The sequence below is a fragment of the Manacus candei genome, unplaced genomic scaffold, assembly GCF_025592945.1.
Source record: "Manacus candei isolate 608988 ecotype Guabito, Panama unplaced genomic scaffold, ASM2559294v1 h1tg000017l, whole genome shotgun sequence".
In the NCBI taxonomy this organism is placed as follows: Eukaryota; Metazoa; Chordata; class Aves; order Passeriformes; family Pipridae; genus Manacus; species Manacus candei.
The window spans coordinates 26,532,539-26,559,382 of NW_026138065.1; the positions used below are offsets into that span (position 1 = coordinate 26,532,539).

The 26,844-nt window shown below is 46.8% G+C and overlaps 1 protein-coding gene across 1 annotated transcript in view; it reads left to right on the forward strand.

Annotated features, from left to right (window-relative positions):
• Window positions 1–26,844, forward strand: part of GALNT14 (polypeptide N-acetylgalactosaminyltransferase 14) — a 96,065-nt gene that overhangs the window by 46,655 nt on the left and 22,566 nt on the right. Inside the window, exons 3-6 of the mRNA XM_051783590.1 lie at window positions 10,326–10,424; window positions 19,197–19,264; window positions 21,734–21,799; window positions 23,900–24,021. Coding sequence (XP_051639550.1) covers window positions 10,326–10,424; window positions 19,197–19,264; window positions 21,734–21,799; window positions 23,900–24,021 — 355 coding nt within the window. The remainder of the gene's footprint in view (window positions 1–10,325; window positions 10,425–19,196; window positions 19,265–21,733; window positions 21,800–23,899; window positions 24,022–26,844) is intronic.

A 26,844-nucleotide genomic window follows, 5' to 3' on the forward strand; every position in this document is an offset into this window, starting at 1 on the left:
TCCCTCCATAAGAACAGGTTTGTTTTGGGGATGGAAGAGTTAGGAAAGCCTTTGGGATTTCCCTTTTATTATGCAGACTGGGGTGCTGGAGCAACAGGGGAAGAGACTGTCTCAGAGCTGGCGCTGGCAGCGGTTCCTGGGGAGAAGGGACTTGGACTGGTGCTCCAGTGTCAGTGCTGAGAAACTCTTGGCTGTGTGGCAGTGCCTTGGTTTAAAGTATCCCCTCCACCTGAGGGCATGGAATGGACAAGCAGAATATGTACAGGAGCAGGATTTTGCCTCTGTTAATATTCTGTGGCAGGTTGGTTTGCGTTGAGAAGTGACTGCTGGTTAGATGTACTGTTAGCCCAGAGTTGAGCTGCTCCCTATCCATCAATACCACGTGTCTCTCTCCAGCCTCCAGTCTCTTGCTCGGTCCCTTGGGAAATGGCAGAGCTAGTACTGCCAGGGCTAATTATTCCTCAAGACAGAAGACATGTGATAAAATATTAACCTTTTTCAAAAACAGAGCCCCAGTTAATTAGCTCCACTTTTGTGACACATTCACCCGGAGATAAAAGCTGGTTCCCGAGATATCTGTCTGTGGAGCAATGATCTTACCACGTGTCCCTGTCACGATGGGGGACGCGGAGGAGAGAGAGTTGGGAATTTAATGAAAGACAGTGACCTGCCAGTCACTGCACCCTGAGGATGAGCTGCTCCATTTCAAGGTGAACAGTGCCTGGGTATGGGCACCGCTGCTTGTGTTCAAGAGCCTGAAGCTGGAAATTGAGACAGAGTGGGTGGTGGGATCCACTCCACTCCCCACACCTGGCTTATGCCCATGTTGTCAGTGCCACATCTCTGCAGCCTGAATTTGCTGGCTGTGTGGGTAGACAGGGCTCAGTAGAGCTGAGTGAATAACCATGTTTCTTTGGTTGTTTAAGAAAAAGAAAAGCCAGGAGGTAGCAATTTCAAGATAAACCAGAAGCAAAGCTTTTGGTGAATCTGAAAGTAAAAAGATGGGAAAACTTAAAGCTGAAGGAATCTGTTTTTCTCATCCTGAAAAGGGAAAAATTTCATTTAGATCTCAAATGTTTTTGACACTTTAGTCATCTGAAAATGACAAGCTGTATTTAAAAGAAAGTGATTTTGAGTATCAGATGAAAAGTACACATTGGGCTCCTTGGGAACAAATGATGTACTGGAGTGGAAGTGATGCTGCAGTGTGAGTTGGCAGATGCAGGAACCACTGGTGGGAGGATGTGGTATCACTGTGGCAGTCACTGCACCAGGGAGAGGGGCTTCTTCCCAACGAAGAGAGGGATGGGGGTCTCCGATAGACCAGGATTGACCACAGCCCCTGGGGTGGCTGTGCCAACACCGGTCAATCCGTGGAGGCGTGGGATCTCCTTTTTAAACCCCATGTGCAGGATCCTGTGTTTTTTATAGGGAAGAGAAAACCTTGCTTGTCTTGGTGCCCTTTGCAGAGGGTGATGCTGCACCCACATGAACCACACCAAGGCCCTCTGGTGATTTCATGATGGGCATCACTTCATCACCAAGTGCTTTGGCACTCCTGAGGTGCCATTGATCACTCTCTGCTAAAACCATCCCCTGCCTTAGACTGCTATAATGTATTGACCGCTTGTCTTATGGTTATTACATGCCATCGATTACTTTGATAACTTGCTCCAAGTAATTCTGACAGAATGAAGTTGTTCGTTTAACTTCTGTGCTTGTCTCAGTATTTCTATTGACCCAATATGTTTGTGTAGGCTGAAATCAAAGTCAAGTATTAGTAAATAATGGAACTAATTCTCTGAGGCTCGCTCCTGTTGATAATTAAGGCCATGAGACAGTTTCTTCCATCAAACTCTCATTTGTTTTTTTTGGCTATCCAGCGCCTTAAAGTCCCTACTCTATCAACTGCAGCAAAAGGGCAATCACAGGTCCTGTTTCGGGGCTATTTGCGTGGATTTTTGCTATAAGCACTGCAGCTCCCTACATGTTTAAAGTGGTTTTGAGCTGTCACAGCATGGAGCTGGATTTGTGCTTCTCCAGCTGAGACTAAGGAGGTGTTGTGAGGATGGGGGCTTCCTCTGCTTTAATTTGCCGTGTGGTGCCAGGAAGCTCCGGTCAGAAAGCATCCTCCCTAAGGAATCTTTATATCCATGGTTCCAACTCTCTGAAATGTAATTTCAGGCTGTCCTGGCTTCTAAAGAACTTTAATAATGGATTGGTGGCTTTCCAGGAAGGTACAAGGTGCCAGATTTTGCTTTTACTTTCACCAGATGAAAACCTTTGCCATCAGCTCTGGTATTCCAGTAAAACTGGTTTCAGAAATTTGGCCACAGATTAAAGTTCTACTCAAAACAAAGAAGGTTCTTTTTTTTTTTTTTTTCATTTTGTTTTCTTCTTTTCACTTTTGTTGGCTCCGTTTTTCTTTTTGCATCAATTCTGAGGAAGGAAAGGTGGATGGAGTCAAGAAGTAAGACAGACCCTAAGTCTGTGGGGAGGGCTCTAGAAGTCTGAATTATGCATGAGCTGCTTCGAAAATCAAGACACGTGTTCTGGTTTAACTTGTTTTTAAATGCAGCCGTGCTATTCTTTCTTTCCTGTTTAATAGATTCTCTTTTTTTTCCCCCCTCCCCTTTTCCAAAGACAAAAATCCAGCAAATTTTTAATAAATTATAAATGCAAACGTCTCATCAGTTTTGAGGTTCACAGGCAGCAGCACGTCATGTGCACAGAAGGTTATTTTTGCCTTCTTGCATTTCCCCCTTACTTCAAATTTAGCCGTTTGATTAATTTTTTAGATATCTATCTTGCAGGGAAAAGAAAGAAAGAGAACCGAAAGAGGCAGTGAGTTAGAGGAAATACTAATTGTGTGGTAGCCAAATATAGCACTGTTTCAAGTTCCAGAAGCTGTGTAGAAAAATGTCCTTCTTTGTCAACCCACGGTTGAGTTCAGCCAATTTGCAGGACGCTGTCCTGGTGGGCAGAGTGCGTGCTGGTCCCCTGCCAGGGCTTGGAGCTGCTCGCCTTCAGTCTCCGACCGTCACACCCGTGGTAGGACATAGACTTCAGAAGAACAAGGAGGCTGAAGGGAAACGGCTGCATCATCTCCTGCCCTCAGGAGGGCTCTCTTCTTTTGTGCATTTTCTGGTATTTTTGCGGTAGCATGTGCTGGGGAGGGGGGAGGTGGAGACTTGGACAGGTTCCTCTGGGATTCTAATTTACAGCCAGAACTGGTTCACTACCCCGGCAGTTTTTTCCTGATGGTCTTCCTTACGGTTTTATCCAATTGCATCTAGTTAGAGCCTGCTAAATAACTCCTTGTTAGCTCTGAGGCTAAACACCATTGAATTTTTGTTGCAAATGTGCCTTCCCACTGTTGCTCAAGCCCCTGTAGAACCTCGAGTCATCTGCTAAACCAAGGATTCCTCTCTTTGGATCACCCCTGTTTCTCCCAGCCCCAGCAGCCCCTGTTGCATGCCACCCTGGGGATTTTTAAGTCCCTTTTTGGGAATGCAATCCTGAGGCACATGCCAGTCCAGCACAGAGAAATCCTACTGACCTTTCTCAAGGATATTTTTTCACTTTGGCAAGCCAAACCTGCGCTGGCATTCCCTGCAATCACGTGGCGCTGCCAGCTGACATCTGACTCTTCGTCCCTTCCTCTTTCCTTTTGGCACAGCTGTTTTCCAGATTATTCTACCTTCCAACTGTTTTTTTCAGCCTCTGCCTCTCTTTGCTTCAGGTCTTTCAGTGTTTCAGTAGCACCAACCTGCCCACAGTCATGGCCAGCCTTAGGTGGCCCTGCAGGGCCAGGATAGACACAAGAAGGTCTGTAGTTGGTTGCAATTCCTGCAGCCACTGCTTTTCCTATCGTGCTACAAAGGTCACATATGTACTCTGAGCAGCAACGTTCATGCTCAAACTGTGCTGTGTCCTGGTGGAGTGGTCAACATCAAAGCTCCTGGCATTATGGATGGAACCCCAGAGCTTTCTCAGTAGATCTTTGTCCCAGACCCAACTCCAAGTGCAGGATGTGCCAGCAGCTGGTTCACTGCTGGCAGCTGTGCCCTGGCAAAGCCCTGGGTGCTGCTGGAGATGTGCAGCGAGGCAGACCATGGTCAGGCCTCTGTTTGGCAGCCTCATCCTGACTGAGGAGGGGCAAAGCATACCCATAGAAGGAGGAGGGCATGTCTTGGGAAGACAAAGTAGGATTTTGTCAAAGCTGAGTGAAAAAGTATTTTGAGGCAACATGCAGGAAGGATGCTTGAGGAGAGCCAAGAAGAACCAAGCGTGTTGATGGAGGTGAAAACCACGAAGAAGGTCACTGACCCCTCTGTGTGCTCTGGTCATGCAAATACTGAATTGTCACATCCCATTTATACTGTTGTATGAGACTGATGCATTGACTGTAACATGAACAGCGCACCTTGGATTTTCCATCTCTGGAGGTCATCAGGTAATGATTTTTCGAAAGGTGCTCTGCAGTCAGACACAAGTCACTGGGCTTAATGCATGGATAACTGAGAAATGCAGAAATAACTGGGAAAAATGCCAGAGACTGTGCTACCCAGAGGTCAAGTGAGGTGTCCAGCAGTTAGCTCTATGAACTTATTAGCTTCCATATGAGTTGGCACATACATTGCTATATAGTTTTATATCACACCGTGTCCAGGGTCCCTATTTTTAGAGTATTTTCATAGAAAAAATAGATCAGGTAATAGGAAGAAATTCTTTACTGTGAGAGTGGTGAGGCGCTGCTACAGGTTGTCCAGAGACGTTGTGGATGCCCCATCCCTGTAAGTGTTCAAGTGTTGGATGGGGCTTAGAGCAACCTGGTCTAGTGCAAGGTGGAGTTGGAACTAGATGATCTTTAAGGTACCTTCCAACCCAAAACATTCTATGATTTTATGATTCTGTGAAGTTTGTTTCAGCTCAAAGTCAGGGTTTAAGCACAATGGTTTCCCACTGGCTATGGCCATGCCACCCTGAGAGGTATAACCAAAGTACCTGCATGTCCTGCCATCCCTACAGGTGTGCAGAACCCCTGGGTATGTTTGCTGCTGGCCAAGGCAGGGGAGCTGGGGCTCTAATCCTTTCCTTCCAACTGGCGACTGTTTACTTGCCTATGGTGGGTGGCCTCCTTGCTCCCTGGGGCAGTAATTTTCATTTGCCTTTTGAGGGAGAAATTTTTCACACCTGTTGGTTGTCAAGACTTGTTTCAGTTTCCTCTGGGGTCATGGTGGAAGGAATTGGTGTGACTACACCAAGGATGCATGACTGTAGTAGTTAAGTGAAGGAGTTCAGACCAGAGAAGGCTGAGCTGTTTTTTGTGATAAGAAAGAAAAATTATTAAAGAAAGCTCTCCTCATATTTCTTTCCTGAACTGCCATCCATTTCCAGTAGTGAATTGGCTCCTGTCTCTTTGGTAAGGTATAGATGTGTTTTCAGCATCTCTGGTCTTTCTCCTCCACTTTCCCTGCCACTCTGTCTCTCCAGCTGGGTGTGGGGTGACACCAGTGTCCCTGGAAGGCAGTCATTAACTGGCTGGTGTGTAGCCTGAGCAAAGCTGTATGGGCTTCTCCCAGGCAGCAATAACTTGGTCCAGGCCAAGGCCAGGCTTGCTCCAGTCCTGACTGGCTGAGTCCCCTCAGAGGACCGGGCTGGCAAGAGCCCTCCTTTCAACATGAGTGTGAGCAAAGAGCTTTGGCACTAGTATGAACTCTTCCTTTGTGATTTGTGTAATTTATTTCACTCTTTCTGTGAGCTAAAAGGACTTTTCATGCTTTTCCCCTCTCTCCACCAAGTTCTTGTCTGCTTCTGGTGGAGCATCCAAGTCTAACATGCAGCTCTTGGTGGCTGCACTGCTCTGACGTGACTCTTGCAAGTGTCTTCACTCAAGAGAGCCATCAAATTTGGAGAGCTAGTCAGACTTGAGGAACGTCATCTGAAACCCAAAGTAGTTTGTCCATCGGAGGGTGGGGGGTGAACCCATGATGTTTGTGATGGCATGTCCCTGTCCTCTGGGTCACTGTGAGTGTACAGTGTGGAGAAAAACCCAAATACCTTGGTTTAGATGTGTGGCGATGAGACTGCCCTCCCATGTGTTTCCAAGGAGAAGAGAGGAGCCAGGCAGGAAGGGTGATGTAGCTCTGTCTGATGCAGCTGGCTGTTTGAAATAAATATGCAGAGAGTCCTTTGGAAGAGGTGAGCTGTGTTGAAGGGAGAGTTTGGACTTCATGAAAAGCATTAAAAATTCAAAGCGGAGTTGTTGGCAGGTGATGGCCGTTGAAGTAGAACAAAAGAATGAGCAGAAGCCTGGCAGAGGAGTCTAGGGTAGTGAAATGATGATAATTATTTCTTGATTTCTTGAAGGAAGTTAACAAGGCACAGGAGAGGGTGAATGTAAGAGGTGGGGTTTGAGAGACGTGTCACAGCTCTGTGGGCATGGGATGTCAGGTGTCAAGGAGAAAACACTCTGGATGAGCCTGTGAAGGACTGGAAGAGGTTGCAGAGCAGGGTCCATCTCCGTTCACACTGTTAGTCTTTACCATTGTGCTGCGTAGCCGTGTTTGCAAGGTGGGCCTTGGTTTGGTGGGGGGCACTATGAATTAAGTTTGACATTTTAAATGTTAAATGGGTTGAAATTCCCTGGGAATGAGCATGTGTGTTGCCCCATCAGGAGGATCTCTAGGGATGCAGGGGCAGCTGTGTGCATAGGCCATGTATCTGTGATACCACGCCGTTCACCAGGAGCACAAAGGTCAAAGAAACTCCAGAAAAAATATTTAGTAAGGGACTTTGGAGGCCTGTGAGGAATTCTGGAGCGTCCAAAGTTTGGGACTTTATGCAATTCCTGCAGTGAGTGCTTCCTGTCTGTCTGCTTCCTGTCCCCACAAACAAGTGCTCTGTAATTTATTCCTGAGCTGTTAGTGGCATATTGGGAACATGGAGATGTGTTGCTCTGTCCACCCTGAAAGAAGTATAACAAGCAACTATTTCAGGCTGGGATTTTCCAAGGGTGACTCCAAGGTGTTTTCAGCCAGATTGCTCTTTTCATAACTTTCTAGTTCTGAAATTATTTCAGTTTTTAATGGGGAAAAAAATTTTAAAACAGAAAAGTGAAACTTCCACAAAACGAAAGTTTGACTTCTGGGTTTGCAGGAGGAAATAAGAATTGTTTCTCCATCTGGGTACTCTCTCTGAGATGTTTAGGGCAGGCCAGCCTGGCTTCTGTCTTCTTTCAGTCCCCCAGATATTAGGAGTTGGTGGAGCAGCCCAAATTGCAGGCACTTCAGGCTGGCAGCATTCCTGCTAGCACTTGCCGTGCTAGGATTGCTCCCCAGTCCTGCTGCAAGGTTTCAAAGCATCAAACTTTAAATGACTTTAGCCAGAGAGTTTCAACACTCTGCAAATATAGGCAGTGCAGTTATTACTCTTTTTTTACCTTTTTTTTTTTTAACAATTTAAAACAAACCAAACGAAACTTCCATTGGTTTCCTGCAAATGTATGGGTGTTGTTTCTGGTATGGGGGGTTTTTTTGTGGTGTTTTTTTTTTCTTCCTTTTTTTTCCTTGTTTTTTTCTTTTTTTCTTTTTTTTTTGGCAATTGGGTGACCTATGAAATACCAAAAGTGGCACAAAACGTTTATCCAGCGACAGCCTGAGGTAGCACAGGCAGCTCTTAGTAGGTTTATTTTCATTATTACAGCAATTTTAGGGCTGCATGCTGCAATTTTCACTTGCAGTGAGGTATTAAATTGAAATTACCCCAGATGTAATTGTCACACAAAATAATTCTGGACATGCTGGATTTAATGCTTTTCCAAGCTGTGGTTTTTATTACCCAAGTAAGTGCCAAAAAAACACTTGTAGTCAACAACTTAAGCTGAAATCTGCCTTCTGGCGAGCCAGGATATTTCGCTGCAGTTATACTGGCGGAGGAAGGAAAAAAAAAGGGACCAACTGGAGGAAACTTTGGGAGGGCTCCTGAAAGAATAGCCCAGGGGTAAAATATTGGGCAAGGGCAGAGTCAGGGCCACAAAGGAACCACAGAGGAGGGGCGCTGGCAGATGCAGCAGCTCAGCCTAACACTTTTCGGGCTGGTGTCTGGAGAGGCAAGTCCCAGCTGTGATGTAGTACTGGCCACAGAGACAAAGCGAGGCAGGGGTGCTGCCCGGTCCCTGCCTGCTCCACAGCAGCAGCACAGTCGCTGGTCCCTTTGGGATGCAACGAGTCTCGTTAAACAGAAGCCAGGGATGGGTTGCAGCACCAGTGACCAAGCTCTGGAGGTGCTCATAGGAGACGTCTCAGCCTTTCCCAGATGCACGTTGTCTAGTGCGGCCAATCTGGTGCACAGACAGACATCTGGAGTTGTAGAAGCAAGTTGTGGCGCACGAGGAGCCTTCATCGGGCTGCTGGAGCGCTCAGCCAGGGTTGCAATATTCCCAGCACTCCCACTGGTGGGTGGTACAGCCCGCACACGCTGCTGCTTTATTTATTAGCTCCTTAGCTGTTGTAATAACATAAGTAAAGTATTGATGACTTTATGTTTTCCACCCTCTTTCATTCTTTTCCAGAAATAGCTTCCCTTGTTTGCTCCACAGAACCCCGCTGGAAGTGGGTGGAAGGACACGCATCTGGGAACAGTGTATAAATAGCACAGGGAGAGGCAGTTGCCACAGTCTGTCCCTGGAGCTCTGCAAAGCAAGCGAGAGCTGAGCGTGAGCATGGCAAAACAGGAGCTGAACAGCCACTTCTTTCTCATCACATCAGTTTGGGAAGGCTCAGCTGGAGCTGGTTACTGGATAATGCACGGGGCTGCAGTGACCCAGGGGAGCAGCTCAGGGCATGACCCAGTGCTGTTTCATAATTCAGAAACCCTCTGTTTTCAGCATCCCTGAGATGTAATTTTGATGAATGAGGGTGTTGTCACACAGGGCAATGTTACTGAACTTTCTCCTGCATATGGAATAGCTGTGCAACTTTGGCATCCTTTGGGGATGTACCTAGAATTAGAATTGGCTTGATTGTGAATTTCTGGCTAAAACAATGAGAAAACTGCTTTTGGTCAGGTTGAAGCAGGATTTGGAAATGGTTTTGAGTGAAACAATGAGAGAAAACAGCAAGTGATACAGCATGATCTTGGAAATATTTTGTCCCATTCAAGATATCATTTTTTTCTTATCTCTGGAATTGTTTCACCTGTTGCACACTCTTTTTTCCTTTAATTTAGTTCACTTTGTAGATAATTGGAAATGCAATTTCAAAATTAAAAATTTTGAAGACGGAAAATCTCGTCAAAAATAATATCTCAAGCATTTTGGCTCTTCACACGTGCAACATAACTATGTTCAGTAGCATAAACCAGTAATATCTGGCTACTCTTACCTGCTTTCTCCTCTCCATCCCTAGCTTAGTTTACCCATCTGTTTTTACTTCACCTTGCAGATACTATGCTCCAGAACTTGGTGGGAGCAGACTAATAGAGGTTGCTCAGTCCTTTTTTTCTGCTTGATTTGAGGATAGTAGTGGTAGCACCTGGGCAGTGACACAGCAGCAGGTGATTGGCATGTGGATGTGAAGGGGCATAATGGCTGTGATGGAGGGCTCCTCAGGCTGGGTACGGGTTCCTGTTGTGTCATCACAGGGACTGATAGGGACCTGGAAAGAGCATCATAGATGTAAGAGGTGTATCTGGATTTTCTGAGCAAGGAATATGTTGGTGTCGGTCTATAAAAGCCGCAAATGTAATCAGCTAAAGGTCAAAGTAATTACTGAGTCTGTGACATTTCCTCCTGGGAAGGAGACAGCAGGGGCTGTGGTCACAGTTGTGGGTTTGGAAAGTTTTAAATCCCAGTCTTCCCTGTAGTTTGGTTATGCCATTAAGGCAGAGTGAATAAGGAAACAATCCGTTTAGAAACAGGACTTGGCTTACCTTGCAACCAGCTGGTGGAAATGGCTGCCTCAGGAGGTTGGGAGTGAGGTGGCTTGGAGCTGGAGTTGCAAGGATGCTCTTACCTCTGCTGGTGCCACCAGCTGGGTGGGTGTGAGAGTGCTAGCTGGGAAACATTGGTTAGAGGAAAGGGCTGCCCACTGGGCATCCCTTCTCATCCCTTCCTATCAATGACAGTTAAGTTCTTTGCTGCTTTAATCCTCAGTGACTTACTTGGCATTTTCGAGATTCAGACAGAAAAGCTCTTATTTATTTATTTGTAATAGTGGCTGGCGGACCATTTACTGATGGACTCTGCTGTCTATGTAAATTAAGTAAGCTCTCACTTTGAGTTCCAGTACCTGAATGGCCTTTTCTTCTCTCTCCTTCCCCAGGTGTACAACTTTGCACTATGACCAGGACCTCCCACCAACCAGTGTCATCATCACCTTCCACAACGAGGCCAGGTCAACCCTGCTAAGGACAATTCGGAGGTAAGAACTCTGGTGATCTCTTAAAAAATGGTGAGTGAGCTAGAGGTTTTCACTAATAAAGGCAGAATCTGTTTGCACTCACCGTAGCAATGGGACCAGCTGTGGTCTCAAATGATGTCCGGGAGAAATTAGAGTGAAAGTTGGTCTTAGAGAAGTAGCTTTTACAGTGGGATGCTCAGGAAAGTAAGGAGCTGTGCCCCCTTTGCAGGGTCTAGCACGGGAAGCACCTGGGGGAGCATTAGCAGATTAGACAAAGTCTGGGATAAGAGCTTTTATATCCAGCTGGGTATCAGAGCTCAGCTGTATTTTCTCCCAGTCCTCTAGGGACGGCTTTCATTCTACAGATATTTTCTCTGGTAGTGCTGTTTGAGCTTCTCCAGTGAGCCATCGAGTGCCAGAAAGGCTTGCTAATTGAGAAGCCCTAATGGCACACACGCAGACTAGGTTTTCAAAGACGGTTTCTGTGCTCCTGCGGGTACATGGTGGAGCGCTCTGGGCATGTGGCCATTCCTTCATTTGTTGGTTTGTTCTTGGCTGTGTTTTGCTGTAGTGAATAGACTAAAGGCTTCATTTTCACTGCAGGTTTTTCAAATCAGTTTTTAATCCCAATATGTGCCTTGAATCTGCAAGTTCTCTTGTGGGAAGAACTGGTGAGGTGTGCCCACCGCACCTTCGAGGGGTCTGTCTCCAGGTCTAGGCTGGTGGGTTCCTCTGTAGCAAGCTTGGATGCACTCTGATCTGTGCCAATAGTAAGTGTATTGCAGCTGCATCTCGTGCCCACATTGTAAAGATTTGTGCCCTGCTGCAAGTCTTGTCTTTTAAACTCTGGCATCCCCAGGGACCCCTTGCTATCATTGGTACTGGTCAGACTGGGGTTGCTGGTTACAGGGAGGCTTCAGTCATTCCCTGTTCACTATCACATCCTTGCTGAACTTTTCTCTGAAAACAGCATCCTTCCTCAGGTGAGCACACTCAGGGCCACAAATGAGTTTGACAGTCCTGAAATTGAATTCCTTCTTTGCTTTATGGTTTTGTGCCCAATCCCATCTCCTTCTTTCACACTTAATAATCTGTCACTGCTTTCTCTCTCTAGGATGTGTGGATTTTGGGTGATACTGACACTTGGTGCTCTGTGCCACCTCCTTGATCTTGAACCTTCTCTTTTGTCTTTACAGTGCCTTGCATAAATTTACCATTCTCCAAAACCAATTGTAACAGAGATTGCAGGTGCAGTCCTCTGGCCCCCACTGAGATATAGGAAGCTTTAAGTACAGGGATGGACTTTGATCTCATTTCTCCTCATAACTCAGCACTTGACTGTCCTGCCAGGTACGATCACGAGTAATGTTGTCACATGGAAAATGTTAGATGCATAATACAGCTCTTATACCTGGATCCCCCATATCTGGCTTCATTAGAGAACTGTTCATTGCAGTGATGGCAAGGTTAGAAATACAGATAGATTGAATTTTTCCTTCTTCTAGGTTATTGTTTTCTGAAGTTTCTGATTTCCAGCTATAAAATTACTTTCTTCCTTGTTCCTCTTATTTTGTTTGCTTAACTTGATTAGTTGGCTTCACTGCCTTCCTTACCCGGCTGTGTGTGATTTCCGCCACAGTTTTGCCCATGTGCACTGCTCCTTCTTGCTTATGTGCCCTGGCAATTCCAGCACTCCTGTTTGTCTGGAGAGTTTTTCCCCAATTCTGGGGCCCCTTCTGAGCCCTGTTTCTCTAAGGTTGATCTCCAAACAATGCCAGAGCTCCACGGAGCATTCCACTGAGCTGCACCACAGAGACAAGCCCAGGCAGTGAGGAACTGAGACGACAGCTTTGGGTCCCACATCTTCTCTGCCTCCCCCTGGGCTGAGATCCTCAGCTGACCCTCCTTTTTCTGGTCCCCATGGCTTGGAGGTGGCCTCTTGACATCAGGGTTTACTGTTTTCCTCCTGGATGCAGTGCACAGGGACTTGCTTTCATCCAACCAATGCTAGAGATACCAGCCCTTGGTGGCAAGTTGTGCTGGTGACATGGCTCCTGTTCTGCTCCTCTCTGGTGGCTACTGGGCACATATTACCACCTCTCTGCCTCCTTTTGAACCCAGCTGAGAGCTCATCTGCCTCTTTAGCCTCTGTAGGTTAATTTGCTGTGCCTTCTGACTGCTTGGGTTTTTTCCCCTCTTGCTCAGCAAATACTTAGCTTAATTAGATCTTCCAGATAACTCCATCCCACAGTGGCTGTAACAACATGGATCATTTTCCATGGCCATTCAAAACAAACTCTGTCCTCCTGACAGTGTTTTGTGCCTTTTGAGACAGTCTGTGGCCAAGTGCTTTAAGTTTAGTGGTGAGTAAATTGACCACTTGTTCTGCCCTATTCTCCCTAGTACAACTCCATGGTGCACTCTTGGGATAACCCAGGTGGACAGACTGAGAAACAGATCTGGCTGTGGCTGGTAGAAGATTTTGAATTGCAAACCCGGTTTTCTGAGTTCCAGTATACTGGATTTTCCAGCCTTGTCGCAGAAACAATGTTTTCAGTTAATTGCCATAGCAGGAGCAAGAAACAAGGCAAAGGGACATTGCTTGGCTTGTCCAAAGCCGTGATACCATAGGGCACCATCCCTGCAAAGGAGATGCTTCCTACAGGACTCCATGTAAACTCAGAGGAGTGGGAGAGGGAAATGCTGGTAAAGGCACCATCTATCGGGGGACGAAATGACCTCTTGCAGAAGAGACTACGTACATGATGAGCAGGAAGGATTTTGCTGTTCCTGTGATTTTCCTGGGTGCTTGAGAGCTTTAATGTTTCCTGAGTGTTGAGGCTGAGCTGTGTGGCAGGCTCAGTTTGTTTCATGTGGCTCTTGGTAGGGATGTGAGTGCTCTGACCTGTGAAGCAGAGGCAGCAACACGTGGCCTCCACAGCACCCCTTACGCAAGTCACGTTGTGAGTGTTTGGGACGGTTCGTTTATGAACATTTTGCGCTGTCAGAGCTATTGGGAAAAGCTAGTGGACTGTGTTGAATAATGAATTCATTTAAAAGTTTCATGATCTTTGACCATTTGCCAGCTGGAAGTAAAGCAGGGGGGGAAAAAAAAAAAAGAGGCCAAATTAATCGAATGCCCAAATGTCTGCAAATGGTTTGGTCAGCATTTATAAATGCATGTGGTGCAACTATGCTTGTGAATACGTACAGCTGCCCAGGTAGTAGGGGATGGCTGTCGTGAGAAAGGCAAATAGAAAAGGAGAGAAGAGGCCAGAAAGGAGGAGATGGTGAATAGCAAAGCAGCTCCTGAGATTTTTTAGTATTTTTTTTAAACTGTACAGACGGGAGAAAGTACCATTGGGTTGTTTCAACTGCTCACTTTTTGAATGACCTTGAACAAGTCCCTTATCCCTCTGTGGTTCAGCTTCAAGCTCCAAGACTCAGTGCCTTAAAGATGGTGAGAGTCTCCAACAGTATGGGGATGGGACCGTGTAAGTAAACCCAGCATGGGAAGGAAGCAGCAAGGGAGAAATTAAGCAATACGGAGGCATTTATAATTAAAAAAGAAAAACAAAACAAGCAATTTCTTCTTTTCTGTCTTTCCATCCTATACTAGCCTGCATTTAGCAAGGGAATCTTAATCCTGTTGTGTGGGTGACCTGCCGGGCAGAGAGGGAGACAGTCCCGTTTACTCTGCTGAGTGGTTTTTACTTATTTATTCTTCAAACTTGCATCTGGGGAGCTCAGAGCAGGAATAAGGAAACTTTAATTATTTACCTCTTGCTGACAAACCAAAATACATCCTTTGGCAAAAGTCCTGATGCGAGTGCTGTGAATACCACATCAAATATTTAGGTCATTAATTAGCAGAGAGAATATCATGCCTTTTATTTTCCAGTGCTTATAAGTAAGAGAAGTGATGTCCTGGGCAGCCAGCACCTCACACCTTCCTCTCATGCCACTAACTTGTCTGCATCCAGACACATCTGAGAGAGGGAGGTGACAAAGCCACGCACCTCCTTGCTTCGGCACCACATAGAGTCTGTGCCATAACTGAAATGAGCCTGATTAGAGAAGCAAAAACAAGCCAGGTGTTGCACAGACACTATAATTAGCACTTTGTGCTGACTATTTTTTCATTTCTTTTTTTTTTTCCTGCTTTTTCCTTAAACCCTGGGCTTTTTTTTTTTTTTCTTAATTTGCTAATCATCTCTTGTGGTGACTGAGTACACAGCCCTCCATGCGCTTTTACCTTTTGATGTTAACATAAGAGAACCCTTGAATTTCAAAGAGCTTGGTGGGTATTTGAAAGAATAAAATGCAAAAACCGCAGTGTAATCAAAGCTCATTATGGTTATTCTTGGTGTGATGTCTCTCTTCCCACATAATTAGCCATTTGGGGTTGTTGAAGCAGCTCATTTTGGCGGGCATTTTCTCTCCGCACTCGTGGTCTGATTTCAATAATTGTGACCCTTAGCCCTTTGTACACTTTGTTATACTCCCAGAGGTGGGTTTTTTTCCCCCAACAAGTCCCAATATGTTACCATGGAGAGAATTAATGGGTTCATGAGTTCCCGAGGATCAATGTCCACAACCATCTCTCTAAAGCAAGTGGTATTCTGGGTGATGACTGAAAATATACTAACTTTTGGTCAGAAGGTCTAAGCTCCTCCACGTGAACATTTTCCATGTCTTATATGTCAGGATGACTTTTGCACTGGTATTTATTTGGAGGTGAAATTGCTAGATCCACCTCCAGGTAGGTGGAAAGGGATCCCAAATTGTTGAGGATGATGGAAGAAGGACCTTAACGATGAAAATTTAGGGTGAAATTCTCCATGGCTACATCTGCATAAGATCTGCTAAATCCATTGAAACAAAGAAAATTTCAGCATTGACTTTACAAGATAATTCAGCAGTGAATCTGGTCTTAATGTGTTGAGTAAATGTAAGCACTTTCTGGACTAGAGGCATGAGGTTTCATTTCAATGGTAACAGGACTTGTGGCAATTTAAGGGAGAAAATGTTGTGATCTCTGTCTCAACAGCATATAAAAGCTGTTTCATTTGTTAAAATGTGCCCATCAATGCAGTATATACCTGCCTATGTTTGATTTCAGGGAAAGAAATCTATAAATAGCAGAGTAACTTCAAAGCACTACAATATTGTCTTCTGATTTTACCTATATAAAAGGGGAAAAAAAACCATGCACAGACATAAAGAAAAGAAAGTATTAAAAAAAAAAAATCAAAGCTAAGCAGAGGCAAAAGTAATAGAAAAACCGGCTTTGAATTTTTAGAAGTGCTTTTGTAGTCTGTCTGAAAAAAAATCCCCGTGACGTTGAAAATGTGCAGGATTTGGTGCCTCCATTTCCCATCCTCCCCAAGGAGTGCTGCAGGAGGGGTGTTTTTAGTCTTCTGTGTTTCCAACATCGTGTGCATTATCATGTGATTAATAGAGCACAGGCAGAAAATGTGTTTGAGGTGTGGATGTGGCTCTGCTGGAAAGCCAGCATGCTTGCTCTTGGCTGAGTAGGGAAGTGGGCTATGGTTGTGGTGTTGCAGCCTTTAGATCTCTTTGTGCCTGCATCAAGGGGCCTTTAGCTTAGCAGCAGTTTTTGGGCTTGTGGGGGTCTGTGCACAGACTTGTAAGGGCAATAATGAGCTCAGAGAGTGCTGAAATCAGTGAACATCAGGTCCCTTAGAGCCAGCCTTTGGACCACCCTCACCAGGGTGAGGGTGAGTTGTTCACTGGAGTTTTGGAAAAGTGTCATGTGGTAAGGGAGGCCCACAAGAGATTTGATGGGAGAGGGCTGTGATGATACAGGATGAGGGATGCTGTGTCACCCACAGTGGTGTCTGTCAGTAACCCCATGGAAGGATGAGAGTTTATGGAGCCAGAGCAGTCCTTGGAGACGTCCTTCCCGTGTAGGTCGGCATGCTGGCTAAATTTTCCCTCCCCCTCTGGTCAACACTCTGCATCCCAGAGACGGCCATTGCTGGCATTCAGGGGACATGTTCCATGATCTATGGAACATGGCAAGTCCTGGCATAGAGTTGGCAGCAAGTTCCTTAACCTGGGAACAGAAGGAGCAGCAGAGCAGAGGCGGGGCTACGCATCTTCCCGACCCAGTGCCATGGGAATTTTCATGCTGGATTTTCTTCCGTAAGAGCTGCCTCGGAGGTAATTCCTCCAAAGGCATTGAGTACCACTTAGAGCCCCGGTCTGAGTCTCCACAGCCAAGTGCCACGGTTTTGGTTGAGTTATTCTGGCTGGTACCAGCAAAAGCAAGAATCAGCCCCTTCGTGTCCGCCTTCCCCTAGAGCGAAGACCTGCATTGCACTTTGGGCTGCCGAATCCGTAGGGGAGACTAGGCAGAGGCGGGATTTGCATGTTCAAGTTGCCCGCTGCCTCCTCCCCTCCCACTCTCCATGGGTTATTTATTTATTTTGCTAGCTTTTTTACAAGCCTGCTTCTTTCCTGCAGGTTTCACTGAGTTAGGTTTCCAGGCAATCAGCGCTTGTTAAATATTCCACTGAGCGTGATATTGCTCTCCTGTCTCTCTCTACTGACGCTCGGCTGCGGTAATTTGCTGAACTCAGCTCTCGCGTGTGGGGATTTTTAAAAAATAACAAACCTATTAATAATAATAATTAAAAAACACTTGACAGGTGGAAACAGCACATCTAAATTGTTCTGTGTGCCCCAGCGGGAGGAGGGGCGCTCAGGCACTTTTTCCTAGTAACAGGCTCCAGATGTTGGTGAGGCGGTGTTGTCTAACTCTGCTGGGTACAAGCCACAGTGTTGTCAGGGTGGCCACAACTACTGTTGCGTAGGGGACGGCACCTTTTATTCCCTTCCCACTCCGACATTAACGTGCAAGGCATCTGAAGTGGGAGAAAACAATGGTTTTTGCTAAGATCCTGAAACTGGAAGAGTTTGTGTTTCCAGGGAAAGTCATTTTTGGACGTGATTTTTGAGGACCTCCACAAGGGAGGTGCCAGGCTTACCCACTCCAGTCTGATATGAAACCCCTTTTTTTCAGGATTTCTGCTGAGGGAAAAAAACCCCAAAACCAACATGCAGGGAGCTTCCATTATATATGGAAGAAATTCTTTACTGTGAGGGTGGTGAGGCACAGAGAATTGGTAGATGCCCATTTACTGGACATGTTCAAGACTAGATTGGATGGGGCATCGAGTACTCTGGTTTAGTGGAAGGCATCCCTTCCCATGACAGTGGGGTTGTAACTAGATGATCTTTAAGGTCTCTTCCAAACCAAGTCATTCTGTGATTCTATGATTCTGTTTCAAGCATCTACCTTGGGATATCCTGTACGCCTTCCAAAAAAATCCAGCTCAGTTCTCTGGAGGGTTGTATTTCCAGCACCTGGAGTGGGGGGTGGGGGATGTACACCAGTGCAGGCAGCAGACACCTGGCAAGGGCCACCCCCTGGGCAGAGTGGTCTTGTGGGTTCTCATGAAGAAGGTTTTGTCAGAGAAATGCAGCCCTTTGGTGAATGTCCTCAGATATCCAGGGGTGAGGCTGTGAGACCCTTCTGCATTTCTACCAGTGTGGCTCCCAAGCACCCATGTCCCCTGGGGATCCTGTCCTTTATAGCCCTCGTGACTGGGGTCTGGGACAGGGATGTGGTTTTTCCAGACTTCCAGACTTTTTTTTTTTTTTGCTGGAGTTTTGGGAGCCTGAGAGACTGGGAAAACCTGTTAATGAGGATCTGCAGGGATCAGGGGCTTTAAGGTTGTTAGCTAGTCAGGTGACTGCCCTCTAATGCCGGTGGGAATTTTGAAGGTCTGAAATTTGGGGGAATTTTAAATCCTGTGTGAAAAAGGAACCACACTCAGGATGAAGACAAAGAAGTTTAAATGCTGGAAAAGCCTGTACAACCTAACTGGCATTATCAAAGCCCAAGCCAAGCACTTAGGAGACTTTTGGGATGTCCTGGGGTTTCTGCTTCAAGAAGTCAGCCTTGACCCTTTGCTGGGGCAGGATTTTAAGCTTGTATAATTCTACCAAACTGCGCTGTGAGAGAAAGAGAAAGAACAGGTCTAGGCTTTTTAATAATAATAATAATAATAATAATAATAATAATACTAAAAAAACCCTTGGTGGCATAATTAAGGGAAGATTGTGGCTTTCAGCCATGTTTCACAGTGTCTGTCCACATGGAGGGAGCTGTGAACCACATCCTCCAGCCTCTCTCTTTCATTAACTAGATGCGCTCCAACCCTGCTCTTATCCTCTCGGCAGACTCTGAAACACAATCAGCTCATGGATAAAAACAGGAGTTGTCCTGCCGCAGCTGTGAGCTGTGTAAAGATGGGTTTGAGCTGGGTAATTTTCTCTGTGTTGGCCCTGCCAATCCTGGACACCGTATCATTAGCCCCAGAGGAGGTGTTGGGGCAACAGCAGCTTTGCTGTAAGCCCAGTTAGGAATCCCAGTGCAATGTGCATGTTGCTAAAAAGCCAGTTTTTCCTGGCTTTACGTGGTGCTCTGCTTTTGCTCACAAGGGTGATAAGGGTGAATCTCAGGTATTTCCCAGGAATACTGGGCACTTGGCTCTTAGGTCAGGCTACAGGGAGTTGATAGCCAGGCACTGTAGATTACTGGGAGGGGTGGGGAGTGGTTTCTGGGTCTTATCTAGTATATCCTTTCTGGAAATCTGGTCTTCTGTGCTTTGGCAGAGATCAGTTCCTAGGTTTTTCCACTCCGTTTGCTGGGTTGTTAATTTGGTCAAGCACTGTCATGGATTTTCTCTCTTCATTCTTTAGCGTGCTGAACCGCACCCCAGTGCACCTCGTCCATGAAATCATACTAGTGGATGACTACAGTGACGATCGTAAGTGACCCTTTCTGTGTTAAAAGCAAGAGGCCAAACTGAAAGAGCCTGTGAGAGACTGGGATGCACACAGAGATGGGAGAGAGTTTGCTGAAGTGGAAGGAAATTCAAAGCTGTGTAGCTGTGGAGAGCAAACCCTGCTGTGCTGGGTTTGCATCGCCACGTAGAATTCAAGTTCCAAATGATCAAATCTCTTTTCATGAAAATAATACAAGAAAAGCACGCGGCAAATTGTTTTTATGCCCAATAGACATGAATCCAGTCCTTACACGTTGTATCCTACCACAGCTGTGGTGTGTCTGATCTGGCTTTCAGCTGCAGCCAGGAGCAATTCTGGGTTGATACCACTGGAATTGCAGGGAATAATGAGTCTGACCCTTTGGACCTATGTACATGTTCTGTATACATTTATGTAGGTGGTCAGCAACTCTTGATTTTTTTTCACCCATATAATGAGGATTCCCTGTGTGGGTTTCCCATTTCTGAGAGGCACCATAAATAGCACTGTGCACCACACATCCTGCCCACATCCTCCTGCTGTTCTCTCAGTTAATAGCATGACTCAAGTTAAATCGATAGGTCTGATCTCCAGTAGAAGGTAGCTGAAGCCCCAGGGACTCCCAGGGAACCACCCCAGTGCGATGCACGAATTGAAGATCCAGGTGCTGAGAGTAAGTGCTCAAAAATACTCTCTCAGGCATAAAAAGGATGGTAAACCATCTGAGTGGTCTGTGACACTTACATTTGAAGGAGCTGCAAAATGTAGCCGTTTACTAGGAAACCTGAAAACAAAGCCAGACAGGTTTTTGAAAACATGAATCTAGGCTTTGCTCTCGGATGTTATAAATAGGTGCTGCCTCAGAGAGCATTAGGGACAGATTTCACACAAGACCCACTTCCTGTCATTGACACCTCCCTGGGAAGTTGCTGAAGCTAGGGGAAGGAGTTGCAGTGATTACAGAGAGCTTTGGAGTAGCTCCAGCACTCGGGGCAGGCAGACTAGACAAGTTTGGGAACCAGCAGAGGACGGCTGTGATGGGGAAAAGGAGCAGGTGCAAGGACTTGAGCTGCTCTGGAGTACAGCAGAGCAGGATTTTTGAAGGATGGAGGAAGTAGATGCCAGGTATTTGGCTAAATAAACAAAGTACTTGCCTTCCTGAAAGGAAACAGGTTTGTAGAAATGAAGCTCCCTTGTCACAGCATGCCAACTGCCATGAGCCATGGAGAACGAGCAGGGCTGGGTTTAAACTCGTCCCAGGGCACCAGAGGGGAGCATGTTTCCTGCGTAAGAGCAGCCCCTCAGCTACTCAGCACTTCTCACCTCTCTGACATCTTCTTTCCTGTGATAGTCTGAGCCTGCTGGCATCTGCTCTGCATGCATTTACATAAAATGCATGTATTTGCATAATACACTGTACACACATGGTCAGTTTTTTCCCTGCAACCCACCCCAAACAATTAGTGCTTTTATCTCATGCCCACTTGTGTCTCATTTCTCACCTCTCTCTGCCTGCTGGCCTTGTTATTCACTGGGATGCAGCTTTTCTGCATGTGAATTCACAGCAGAATTCCACTCTAGGTCCGTAGCCAAGCCCTGCCACTTCTACTCCCCTGTCCCAGCTCTGTCCCCGAATTGTTCAGGGTATGGGTACAGTGTGTGCAGGTACAGGGGCTGGGCAGGGGGCATGGGGTGCGTGTGTGTGTCTTTATAGCGCCAATGAAAAGGAGGCAGAGCCATGAGAGGCGTGAAGGGGTTGTGGAAGTCACAGCATGAGGGTGCAGAGATAGAGGGAGCTGTGATGGGTGCACCTGCCTGCAGACCCAGCTCTGGCCCTGCTCTGACATCCTCCACTTTGCTGGGAGAAATCCAGGTGAAGATGGATGCTGGTGCTGCAGGCAGTGACTGCGTGTGGGATTGCAGGACCTCCCTAGCTCAAGTGTAGGTGGTTGTCAGGCCTTTCTGCCCCATAGAGCTGCTGCCCAGGGCACGAGGAGCCCCCAGCTGCTTCACAGGGCTCTCTTTGACCATCCCTTTCTCCTCACTGAAGCCTCCAGGCCACCACAGCAAGCTCCTGCCCTGCCAACCAGACGCACATCAAAGAGCTTGTGCGTTGCTTTGCAGCTACCAAAAATAGTAATTTGCAATACTGTGCAAAAAATCAGATTGTGACCCCAACCACAACTCTTCTGTGCTGATTTTAGAGCATAACTCAGCTGCTTTCAGTGTTGTCAGTCTGATGAATTTACACTAGTTTTGTGAAAACTGCTGCTCTACCAGTCAGGATTTGTGCTGCGTGAGCTGAGGGGTAAGAGTGTTGTGACCCAGTGCTGCTATCACCCTAACAAGCCATCAACCAGTCCAGGACAGGGTACTCCCTGCTCACAGTCTCCCCTAGGACTCCCCGTTTCTGCGGCCAGAGCCACCATGAGGGCTGAGGGTGACATGTCCTCCCTTTTGTGTTTCCCAAGCTGATGACTGCCGCTTGCTGGGACAGCTCCCCAAGGTGAAGTGCTTGCGGAATGGACGACGAGAAGGTAAGAGCTGCCTGCCCACAACCCAAGTGGGATACCCAGATTTCGGGAGGTGTGAGAGCGATGCAGTCAGGGGAGACCTCCATGGAGTGGCCAACAAGGGAGGTCAGCGGCTCCTGGGGACAGGAGGACCATGATAAAAGGGGATGTGATAAAGGGCTGGGATTTGAAATGGATCTCCCCTCTCTTGCTGAAAAAGATGGAACTATTAAGATATCCAGTGAGGCTCAGCTGTAGCTTATTAGCCAGAAAATTAGAACAGGCAAAACAAAGCCCCGGGTCTTATTTGTAAAGATGTTCGCTCTAATAAAAGAGAGGAGATCTGCTCCTGCTGCTTCTGTGGGATTTATTTTTTTTTAATAATTAATTATATTTGAAAGATTAAGAAAGGCTATATGGAGGATGAATGTATGTCCTACTGGGCTGCTGCTGGCAACCTTTTGAGACGTTTTCCGGCCCCCCATAGCCTGCGTCTGTGCTTTCAAATTCTGCTTTGCGGTATTAGGAGAACAAAACCCTAAGTTTTTTCATGCTGCAAATCAAAGGTGCGAGTCCAGGTGGGTGTTGGGTTGAGGAGACTGAGGAGTGGAAATTTATTGCGGTTTCTTTCTGCAGAGGGTTTCAGCTCTGCAGGTCTGGTGACAGGGTGGCAACAAATCTCATGGATGTAAGAGACATACCTGCTTTGGCAGGAGAGTAAGGGAGGTCTCCATAGACCCTCACCTCCTTCTCATCTTTCTGTCCTGTGTGATGGAGGTACATATGTGCTTATCTCCAGCATATAGACCCGCAGGTATTGGTGCTCTGTAAATCAGTCAAAATGTGGGAAGCCAGCCTTACCTTGCTTAATACAATTACATTGCTTAATACATCACTTAAGTTGTATCCCTCAGGGCCTGCTGGGATCTGGGGAGGTTTGGAGTTGGTGCAGAACACGTAGCTACCCATGAGATCTTAGGAGTTGCAGAGAGAGATACAGTGACAATCTGTATTGTAGAAGATGACCTTGGCAAATGCTGGATTGTTCCAGGCTTTGTTCTCCTGTCCCTCTCCCTCCTGCTCAGAGGCTGTTCCTTGACCCTGTTCCTCTAGGGAATTTTAATATGAAAGTCAGTGGCCTTCTACATGGACCTGATGTGTGACTGCTCCCTGAAACCCTTCTATCTCTTTATCTGTCCCTATGGCCCCTCATATTGCCACTGTTTCTCCTTCATAAAGAAGCTCTACTCTTCTTCAGTCACCTGCATCCCCTCTTGTTTGCCAATAAACCATCTCTTTTCTTGTGCTGCAGTTCACTTGAGCATCAACTGCATGCAGGAGGAATGTTGAAAAGCTTTTTAACTCCTGCATAAATAGGAACAGAGCATCTTTAAGAGCAATGATTTTGCTGAAGAGTTTAGTGTGAAATCCATGTGTGCAGCTGCTTTTCATGACCTCCCTCTTTTTTTCATTTTTCTCTCTCCCAAACGCATGCAGCAATCCACTGCCATCTCGAAAGGATTCTAAATTCACCATCAGGGCCCTGATGAGCCAAGTGGGCTCTTAGCACCTTGAAAACCAACTCTCTTTCCTTGGTAGAAAATGTGTTCCCATTGAGCTGCAGATCAACAAGTTGCCCCAGGGCAGGAGAGAGATCTGGGGGTCACTGGGACACAGAAAGAGGCACAGCAGGGGAAAGTTAACAGTCTAAGAAAAGCTTAATTCTGGCACGAGGTGACCCCACCCTCAACTCCCCTGGCGCATTCCCCACTGTCTTATGTCTGTGTTAGATTTATTACCTGAAGGGGGTCATGGAAGCATTTGAGTCATGTTTTGCCCCAGAAGGTGACAGCAGAATTAATTGTGCAAATTAAGGATTGGCATAAATGGCATAAGTCATATATCTTGGTGGAACCATTTATTTGCTTTGGGGACCTTAGGAAATGGTTAGCATACCTTGCAGCATCAGGAGGGAGGCAATGAACCTGGGCCATGTTTTATCTGAATGAGATTCAGGGAGGTCAAAACCCAGGGAATGCATGAGTGCAAGAGACCATGCTGGAGGAGCCTGGGGGTGTTACCCAGCCATCTGGACAGCAGCTGATATGGTGTGTCCCTGAATAGGTCTGATCCGGTCCCGAATCCGAGGGGCAGATGTGGCAAAAGCAGGTGTCCTGACCTTTCTGGACAGTCACTGTGAGGTGAATAAGGACTGGCTGCTCCCTCTGCTGCAGAGGATCAAAGAGGTGAGTGCTCCTGAGAGACCAGGATCACCCTCAGGGGATGTATCAGTGATGTCCACCTCCTCTTCCCTCTCAATGGGCATGACCGTCCAGCCATAACCAACGGCATCCAAGGCATCCGAATAAGGAAGTGATGAACTTCTAGGCCTATTCTGGTCTTCCTCCACCCAACAGCCACATGGGGTGTCTCTGTGACTGGGGGAGCATGTGGGTGGGTGGGACAAGGTGTCTCCCAGGGCAGTGAGACTCTTAACTGGCAAGCACAGGTTGAGTGGTGAAAGGGGAATACGTGGGCAGTGCTCCAGCAGAGTTTTTAATTAGGCTCATGTAAAATGCTCAGTGCTGATGATTTAAGGGAGTGACGGCTCCTTGAATAGGGGCCGAATTTAATTTCATGCAAATTAAGTCCTAATAAATTGATTTAATAGGATTTAAATTCTGCTGATTTCGGAGCAGACAATGACATTCTCCTTTCGCTGGCGGCGACTCTCTCGTCAGACGTGCACACGGAGGCTCCCGGCGCCTCGGCACTCGAGTTGGGGGAGCTCCGTGCTGGTGACCTGCTGACACCAGGGTGCAGGGGATGAAGCCTTCAGCTTCAGCACAGATGCATGATCCTTTCCCTTCTCCATGCCTTGTTCTTTCACCTTGTTACACCTCTGGTTCCTCATTGGTAGTTTTAATTACTCGGTAATTTTAAAATTACTGAACTATGTTGAATAAGGGCATCTGAGGAGCAAGGGAAAGCTGAGGTGGTGGGTCATGGAGAAATCTGCCTAGTTGGTGTTCGCAGTGCCCCTCATCCAAGGCATCCTGCTTTTCACACCTCCATATGTGATAGCTGTTCTGGCTGGGCCAGAACACCTCTGTGCTGTTCCCACCTCTGTGCACCAGTGGTGGGACAGGGGAAGGGGGGCAGAGCACCAGGTCAGGTCCCTCTGCAGCAGGGGAGAGCTGTTGGTGCTGCTAGCAGTCGTAGTGCAACCAGTGCTGGAGAGGTCCCAACCTTGGTGTGCAGGCTGGGCAACAGTACTACTGATAAATGGAATTAAAATGGTCTTTTCATATTATCAGTCACAGCTCTGGTGCCATGTGCAGCATCACCATAGGAGTTTCACTGCCTCCTGGTCTGAATACAGCATCAAATGCACACATCACCTCTGTGGACTTTTTTTATTTGCTCTTCTGGACTGAATCTTTCTCTAGCTGGAAGGAATGCAGTCTATAAGGTTGCACTGCTGCTTGTGCTGCCCTCGCTTTGTCCAGTGTCTTGCAGCCCCAGGCAGCAAGGGAGACATACTACAAAGAGTGTTGAGGGACTAACAAAACAAGGGCAGTCCCACTTGCTTGCTTTTTAACTGCTCGCAGGAGCTGCAGGATAAGGGCAGAGTCCTTGGTTTCCTTCTTCCCAGGACCACCGTACCCATCCTTTCCATCAGGACTAAAATATTGATCAGTGAAGTGTATGAAATGTTACTGCTGCCACCTTCAGGCTGTGCTCAAGAGATGGGTTCCCTGTCCAACCACTCCGTGAGGATCCGTGAGGATCAGCCACCTAGGAAGAGCATTTTCTCACTCTGTTACTCCTAGGAACAGTTTGCTTTGAGCTAATGTGATTTAAGTTCCAACCAAATGGGTGCTGAGCGCCTCAAAGCAAACCTGGACACTTTTTCCACCACCAGCCACCCACCCCTGCATGTCACTTCCCTTGTTTTCTGAGCCAGAGCAGCTATTCCTGCAACTTTCATGGTAGGAAACACCAGAGCTCATGTGTGGCACCACGCACCCCTGTGAAAGTGCCCCTCAAGCCTTACATCAAGCTTTCCCAGCAGCTGATGGTATCCCCCCCAGGCTGACACTCACTTGTGGGTGTGGGCAGCACATACCCAGCATATGGATTTGGAAACAAGCAGGAAAAGCAAGTGATGGAGTGTGGGGGAATGAGGGGGAGTCTGGGGGGTGTCAGACCTGTGCCTGGGACGGTGTGTGTCCCAGGGAGTGGCAACGATGGTCGGTGTCTTGCACCAGTGTGTTTGCAAATGTATGCATGACTGAGAGTGCGTGGGCATGGGCTCTTGTTTTTACTTATGGAACAAATATCTCTAAAGCCATTAATGGTGCATTTCAACTGAATAACTTTTCTAAAAATGTAATTATGCAACCTGAGGTATTTTTACAGTATGACTCAACAAGCTCGCCCCAAAACTGTATTTACAAATGGCACTGGGATGAACCAGTGAATGGTGACCCCTTACTTACAGCTCAAATACCTCTCCAGTCTGGTGCTCTCTTGGGAAGGGGGATGCACATGAGGGGCAGCTTGGCCCTCTTACCTTACCTAATCCTGCTGTGGGGCCAGAGGAGCGACTGTGGCCCTTTTTGTTGACCATTACAAGGTCATGATGTAGAGGCTGGGAGACAAGCTGCAGTCAAGGTCCTTCTCCAAGGCTTAAATGTATCTGTTATCTTCAGGACCATTTTCAGAGGTTTTTTCTGTTCATTTAGGTCCCTACGTTGGTATGTTTGAGAAGTGTAGTGGGGAAATGAATTCTCAGGTTTGTGAAAGAGAATTGAAGATTTGGGTGTTGTTAATAATAACATGCCCTGCCATGAGTGGGTATCAAAAAAACAGAGAGATGAAGCTGCCTATAATAAGATTGGTACTCAGCCCAAAATAAATCATAGCAACAACGCTGTGCTCTTGAGCATGCCATGCTTTTCTTTTGAGGGTCAGACAGACCTTGATGAAAGCTGAGTAAATATAAATGTTCCGAGGACATGGCAGGGAAAGTGAGGCAGGGAGAAGGCAGCACTGCTCAAGGGTAG